At 38.7% G+C, this 8,140-nt stretch overlaps 1 protein-coding gene across 1 annotated transcript; it reads left to right on the top strand.

Annotated features, from left to right (window-relative positions):
* The first annotated feature begins 5,640 nt into the window (after positions 1-5,640).
* On the top strand, positions 5,641-7,311 carry LOC137340325 (heparan sulfate glucosamine 3-O-sulfotransferase 1-like). The gene has a single exon (XM_068002751.1). The coding sequence runs from the start codon at positions 5,683-5,685 to the stop codon at positions 6,622-6,624; it is 942 nt and encodes a 313-aa protein (XP_067858852.1). The 5' UTR covers positions 5,641-5,682; the 3' UTR covers positions 6,625-7,311.
* The last annotated feature ends 829 nt before the right edge of the window (positions 7,312-8,140 follow it).

Genomic DNA, 8,140 nt, shown 5'->3' with positions numbered 1-8,140 from the left:
AATAGATCGTACCAAGAAATGGTGCGTCAGCATTGGCAAGGGGGGTTTGTAATCTAATTACACATCACCTCAGTCAAGAGGATCACTCTTGTTTATACGACCTTGATCAGCCACATTTACTGTCATATCAAGTCACCTATTACGTACTGGTATTGCGTACCCCTTGACACCCTTATGCTTCATGACATTCTGGTTTTGTCACCTTTATGAGTCCCCTGCATTAGTAAAAATAACGGAGGAAGGAATCACATCCAAGTGAGAATTTGCAGGCTGGGATGCCTCTGGAATGAAGAGGGATTAGCGGCGCTTTCTAATATTAGTGCTTTGAACCAGCTCTGTGGGGTGCTCAATGTCTTTTAGTGAAAATATGTTACGTGGGTAATGTACCATTATCGTCAGATCACTGACAACATCCTGCCTATGAGGTCCTAAGCTTTGTAAAGTAGTATTGTGTGGCTGCTTAAAGTGCCCATGCATTCCTGCAGCCATCAAACTAAAAGATCTCCTTAGCTTGTGCAAAACCTTCATTTTATAGATGACTGCAATCTTCCTCGATGATCTGCCACCCTGCCCTCAAAGCTGTTTGGTGAACTGGCCTCATGTTCAATACAGCCATAGTAAGAATAGTTTGCCATGTAATTTAATCCATAAGTCACAAAAGTTTTTGATCAAGGCCACTACATCAGTTGACATTCCCTCTATAGTGGAACTGGAATGCACCCAATCCGTAGCCCAGAGTGCAGCACGTACCTTGGAGCCTCTGCTATTGTTCAACTTTCTATCCATTGTATTATGCAACTGATCAACAGCACCAAACATACTCTGCTGCTCCTTCATGTGGTGGCAGAACAGTAAACGACATTATTTCAGGCACCACGGGGTTGGTACTGGTGCTTTTAAGAGTAGTGTCCGTAATTAGTGGTTCAGTGCACTGTGCTGTTTATGAATGTTTGTACACCACCTTTTTTAACCACATCAGCGGTAAGTATCAATTATATTAACATCTTAGCATTATAAGTTGGCTACATGATGTAGATGGAGATAATGAACATTGGGGAGAATTTTACTGGAGACCTAGGAACAACCCCTGACAGGTCCTCTTGTCACGCGGTGAGCGGCCATGAGACTCTCTCTCTCCTTCCCCAGTCGGAAAATCTCAGATGCTGAAATGGGGGAGCAATTCCGACGTAATGGGGTTGCACCCCATTTTCTGTTCTCCTTATAGCAGTTCCGGCAGAGAAGTGCCCAGGGCCCAATTGGATATTTGGGCCCCATGTGACTGTCCTACCAATATGGTTTCTTTGCTTTCATTGAAAGAAAGAAAAGCTTGCATTTATATAGTGCCTTTCATGACCTCAGGATGTCCCAAAGTGCTTTACAGCCAATTAAATAAATGTTGTCACTGTTGTAATGCAGGGTATGTGGCAGCCAATTTGCACATAGCAGGGTCCCACAAACAGCAATGTGATAATGACCAGAAAATCTGTTCTAATGATGTCAGTTCAGGGATAAATATTGGCCAGGACAAACTCCCCTGCTCATCTTTGAATAGTGCCATGGGATCTTTAATATCCACGCCTTAATTTAACATCTCTTCCAAAGAAGGGTACATCCAACTGCGCAGCATTCCCTCAGTACTACACAGAAGTGTCAGCCCAGATTATATATTGAAGTCTCTGGAGTGGGATTTTGAACCTACAACCTTGTGACTCAGAGGCAAGAGTGCTACCCACTGAGCCATTACATTCAACTTATACAGCTCACAACATACATATGAGAGTTAACACAGAGATATATGCTGACTATTAAATGAACAGATCTGTCTACACTGTGGCAATTTGGTATAAATTCTTGCATTTTAGCTGGTACTCTCTGATATCTTAAATATACAGAACAGGTATACAATTAAATAAAAGGCTTTATTTTATGATACCAGATATAAATGGGGATGAAACAAAAATGATTATCTATTCTTTCTAGCCTTGATCAAACAAAATGAAGTGTTAGTTGAAACCTACTGCTTTGTAGCCTCATTCACTATCAATTCATCTGACGTAAATTAATATTCAAAAGATGACTTTTACCCACAAAATTTTAATTGGCAATTGTCTGAGGATTTGATTTTAATCTAAACTGTAGAGTAAATGATTTTTATCTGCCTTTGGCAATAAAAAAACCCAAATTGCTTGATAAAATAAAGTTAATTGCCATAAATTTAGCAATAAGCAGCTTAATTTCTCCAAGGAGGCTCCAGGAAATTATTGCTTGAAACATTGGTACCAACCCAAGCCTACGAAACTAATTTGTAAAGTATCATCTTTACAATCTCCTACTTTCAAAAACCTGATGCAAATCAGTTTTTTCCCATACTGACCATATCCCTTTGTTTTCTTAAAATGAGTGCAAGATGCACACCAAGCAACCAGGTAGATTTTTATTTTAAAAAGTAGTGCGGATAATTTTCTTGACCTTTGCCTCTGGGAATGCCCATTTCTCGGGCACAAAGGTGAGGAAAAAATCCATGTCACTAGATTTCCGTCCCCTTAACGTTGCACAGAACTTCTGGGGCTTCCCTGGTTCTGGGGGAGGGGATGGGGGACACTCTGGCCTTCTGCCTCGCTTTCCCTGCAGTATTTTCATAACAGAAGCACACGGTGGGATTAAATTTCTGCTTGAGAGGTATTTTTCCCCACCAAAGGCCCTTTTTCCCTGCTAACTATCTCAAATTCAACTATCTGTGTCCGCTAGCATCTTGCACAATTTTGTTAGCAGGAATAGAGAATTACCATCAAGAAAGAACCACACAAAGACCGTTAACAGACATTCCGCCCTCTCACTAATATCTCTTTCTTTCACTCACACAAATACAGAGTTAACCAAGAGCCTCATACACAGCTGGTGTGGCATTTTGGTTGGGGTGCAAGTGATAAAAGTGTCCTTTAGCAGATTTACTTAGACAAATTTAATATTCATAAGGTATGTAATGCCACCATATTAAACGTCAACACAAAGCCACTTAAATAGCAAAGAATGTAATAAACAGATTACATTGCAAAGATTGAACAAACTAAGCCCCTTCTTTTCAATCCCTTGCTTTTTCAGAGGAGCCTCATTCCATAAATTATGATTTCTCAGGTCCCAAATTTCTTTCAGCATTTTCCAAAGCAGCCTCCTCCCCGCATACATGCCAGACATTGGCACATCATGCCAGACAGACACCGGTGATTCATGCCGACACTGGGACTTCATGCCGACACAGGCGATTCATGCCGATGTCGGTGTTTATGGTCTTGTGTCAGCGTCACTGGTGAAAATCAACCCTTCTAATGCTGCGACTGACAGCTCCCTAAAGGTTCAAACTTGATGTCCGGAAACTGCAGCCACCTTGGCTAGATTCACCAGACTGATTGCCCGGATGGATCAGTTCAAAACTAGATCCATGACAATAAGATTGTACAAGGCTTTGGTGAAACTTCATCTTGAGTATTGTATACAATTCTGCTCCTCCCATCTGGAGAAGGTACAGAGACGATAACAAGGATGATCCCCAGCCTAAGTGCATTGAGCTATGGAGATAGACTTTGTGCTCTTGGTTTGGATTCGCTGGAGAGGGGATCTAATTCAAGTATTTAAAAATATTAAGAGTATCAATAACATACAAGTAGATAGATTGTTTGAGGTAATGGGGATGGGTAGCACTGGGGGCCACCCATTTAAAATGAGAAAATAGGGATGAGGACTGCTGCTACTGCACCATAGGATCTCAATTTACAGGTATTCACGAGGCCCCCACCTGCCTCGGCCAACTGTGAAAACTGCATGGTCAAGATGGCGGCGAGCAAGAGTACAACGGGAACGTAGCGGTAAATACACTTCCGCTATTTCCTGCCTCATTCCCATCAGGCAGCAGGGTTAAAACCAGGCCTCTTATTTCCAGTATTAAATCCTCAGCTTAGAAGCAAGATTGCACCCATAAGGATTCTTGAAGAATCATTTGCCGCAATTTTATTGGTTCCCTTTCTACTGCTTGCTGTTGGCATCTGTTTCCTGACTTTTTGGTCATTTTTGAACATCTTGATTCATAGCTTTTGTTCCCACTTTTAATTGGCACATTTCCAATCTGTTCACTTCTGATTTGTTGCTGTTTTATGAATATGAAATTTGAGCATATCAGGTACAAAAATGATGCAGAAATTTGTACCTGTGACGGGTGTGATGTCTGAATTGTGACAGACAAAATCACAAAGTATGAAGACTTTTACAAAGAAAAAGAAAGTTAAGGAAGAAAATGTTGAATAAATTCAAGAAAAGGAAAAGCAGTACAGAATTCTTAGACTATACAAAGAGAACAATTTTGCTCAAACTAATTTGATCTTTGGTCAGCAAGATTTTAAGGCCCAGGAAAAGTGCCAATCTTGGGTCTGCATTTTTGCTAATTGACCCTGTGCTTCCGACAGGACCTAAAATTTTGTCAACCACTGATTGATAAGAGGGTACAGGAGGAAATCAATCTTAGCCCAAAGTTATTGAAATGCTATTGCTGTAATTTTTTTAGTGGTAGTTTCACTTCTTGGTTAGCCTGATCCATCTTAAGTCACTCGTCAGTTGATTTCAGAATCTCTGAAATAAACATGAATTTGACAAGTGAATCTCTGTAAAAGGAACAGTTTTTCGTTATACTAAGTTTTAAAATTGTAAATGAAACGTAGACAGGGGCAGTGAAAAATAGAGCAATGCAATTAACATTCTACATGAATCTGTGAAGGATTCATTTAAAACACATAAAATGCTGAGTTATCTTGAAGAAGCTAACTGTTCTCCATTACATCTTAGCCATTGAGTAAGTAAATGAACTATAAACATCTGATAAGCTATGTGCACCCAGTCCTTTCTGGCCAGCATTGTTCATTCATGCTGCAGAACTGTATCAATCATCAAGGACTTACAAACCCGACCCATTAAGGTTCTAGATCTGGTGCAAAAGTCTGTTTTAGTTGGAGACAATAACCAAGAGAGAGGCAATACATTATTTATAAAAATGAATGAGATCTACTTTGAAATGTTGAGTAGTCCCCAAAGTGTGCTTCATTTCTTCCATTAGCAAATATAAGTACACTGGGAAATTGGCGTTTGAATATGTACACAAGTCTCTCTTTAAATAAGGTTTAGTATAACGTACAGCTTCATTCTGAATGTGAAATTGATGGTTTCTGAATGGTCTTTCAATTTTGCAGCAGGGCAGTTTTTAAACCCCGAAGAGTCACGGGTTAAATGATTGAGAGTTGCTCTTTTTCAATCTGAAGCCAATTTTAACAGGTAACATGAATTAATTGTTTTAGATGAGGTAAACAAAAATACTCTTGTGGACTACTACAACTTAAGCTAAAATGTACAAAGTATCCAATATGCAATGCTCAAAATGATGCATAATTAATGTGTGCAAAAGAGACAAGATATAAGATTCTGAAGAAAATCATTTTGTGTTTACAGTGTATTACATTTTGTTTCAATGTCACTCATTCTGTTGATTTTGTCTTTGGCAGATGCAGATCAAGGCAGCTTTCCAAACTCCACTTCATCGTGTGTTTCTGCCCACATCATTTCATCTGAAACTGTTGACTGGCATTTAAGTGATTACAATACACTTCTGACCTTACTGCTAACTGGGCACATTTTCTCCCCATGGCCTGCTTACTGGTGGGGGCTCTCCTTTTGGTAGCCCAAACAGAGAGGGTGCATTCGGGAAGTTCTCAGCAGAGAGAAGGAACTCTGCTTCAGTCATTAAGATACCGTGGATTAGAAGGCAATGAAACAGAACAGAACTCACCACAGCCACAGTCTTCCATTGCAAGCCAAATGATTCCACAGACCATCATTATTGGTGTGCGCAAGGGAGGGACCAGGGCTCTGTTAGAGATGTTGGACATTCACCCTGATATTGTGGTCGCTGCCACTGAAGTCCACTTCTTTGACTGGGATGAGAACTATATAAAAGGCTTAGAATGGTACAGGAAGCTGATGCCTTTCTCTTATCCATACCAAACAACTATTGAGAAAACCCCAGGCTATTTCACATCTATTAAGGCTCCAGAAAGGATCCATGATATGAACAGTTCTACCAAATTGCTCTTGATTCTGAGAGACCCTACAGAGAGAGTGATATCAGATTACACCCAGGTATACTACAACCGGTTAGAAAACCACAAGCCTGTCCAACCCATAGAAGAAATGGTCATTAAAAATGGAGCACTAAATACTAAATACAAAGCCATTCAGAGAAGTCTGTATGACATCCACATGAGTAACTGGCTAAGGTACTTTCCACTGGACCAAATACATATAGTCGATGGTGGAACCCTTATCAGGAACCCTCTGGAAGAATTACAGAAAGTGGAAACATTTCTTAACATTCCTCCTAGGATAATGACTTCAAATTTCTATTTTAATCAAACCAAGGGTTTCTATTGTCTTCGAAGTGATGGCAAAGAAAGATGTTTACATGAATCCAAGGGCCGCCCCCATCCAGTTGTGAATAGTACTGTACTGGAGGAGCTACATGCCTACTTTAGAGAACACAACGAGAGATTTTTCAGCATGGTCAAACAATCCTTTAACTGGCATTAAAACTTTCCAGAAGCTGCTTGAATCAGCTAGGGATAAAGCAATCAAAACCGTTTTGTGATTTTGTAGAGTCACCCCTTTTAATACAGACAAATTAAGGCAGGATTTATTCGTTTGCGGATTGCAACCGTAGCAGGTGTGTGGAGCAGCACATCTCCAAACAGTGCTGGATGCCTTTACAGACAGTAAAATCGACAGCGACGTCTTACTGGAGTTAGCAAACCCAGCATTGCTAATTTTAAGAAAAACAGAAATGTGTTCAGTGATGATTTACTCCTTGACGGGAGTAGGAAACCATAATAAACTATATATTTCAAATGTAGTGACACTGCTGATTTGTCCACATGGTATGAATTTTGATGAGAAATATTGACAACTTGTCAATTATTCTTTGTTTAATTGGCTAGTAGCTGTATTTGTCCTGCTGATTGTTGCTTGTCTAACCCGATGACCTAAAGCCACATAACCATCTTAAATAGAATGTGTAAATAAGTATTACCAGTCTCCCCAAATAGAGGTGTTTTGCATGCTTGAAAATGCATGTTATTGTTTCTATTTAAATATTCAAATGTAATACTTCAGGACAGAAAGTGACAAATGGACTGTATGTTTCTATATTCTATACACGGATAATACATTGTAAACTGTTGGATAAAAAAAATGACGATGATTTGTGATCTTATTACTCATACTTGCTTTAAATGAACATAAAGCTATAATGTTTACCTTGTTCTCTGCTATCCATGTGCTATTTATATAGAAATTAAATATCATATTTTTTTAAATACAGGTAGTATTCTTTCTGTTTCAAAATAAATTTGCATATTTGCTGCTTACTCCCGATATTCAGATCACAAGTAAACTAGTTTGTTGCATCACAAAGTTTAGGTTTAGTCTTAGCATACATACTGCTGGGGAATAAATTTGCTAAATAGTGATGGGGTTACACAAACGTGCTAACCTACATTTTAAGCCAAACTGCTAATTTGTAAACAAATTTATCAAAAGTGTTCATTTAATATATTAATTTTATTAATCATCAAAATGTAAACAGAACTTTCTGAAGCTTGTCACCGCCCTAAAACCAAATATATTATACAATACAAATGTTTCACTGTAATTAAAAAGGGTCTAATTTTGCTGGTTAGTTAACATTGGTTTCCTTATGGGTTAAACCTTTTAACTTCTTTTGGAGATTTCAAAATACATATGCTTCTATCAATAAACATTAGCAAAATAGGATTTACTAGAAGGTTCAATATATATAAATATAAAGTGAAATTAAAAGACACAAAACACTGCCATAAAACCTTTCTTAATTCACATCCATCTTTGCAAAATGAAGAAATTCAATTTTATTATTTAATTTTGATACAGAAATACCACAGCAGTCCCGTAGGGTTAAAGGGTGAACTGCACATAAATTTGCCCAAGTGGTTTCATCTTCTGTCAGTTGTAATCATGTATTGCAACTCATTTATCTTCTCAATTTTCAAGGATTTTGTAGCTTGTCTGACAA

This window comes from Heptranchias perlo, chromosome 21 (assembly GCF_035084215.1).
Source record: "Heptranchias perlo isolate sHepPer1 chromosome 21, sHepPer1.hap1, whole genome shotgun sequence".
In the NCBI taxonomy this organism is placed as follows: Eukaryota; Metazoa; Chordata; class Chondrichthyes; order Hexanchiformes; family Hexanchidae; genus Heptranchias; species Heptranchias perlo.
The sequence above is the reverse complement of the archived record's forward strand: the minus strand, read 5'-3'. Positions and strand labels throughout refer to the sequence as shown.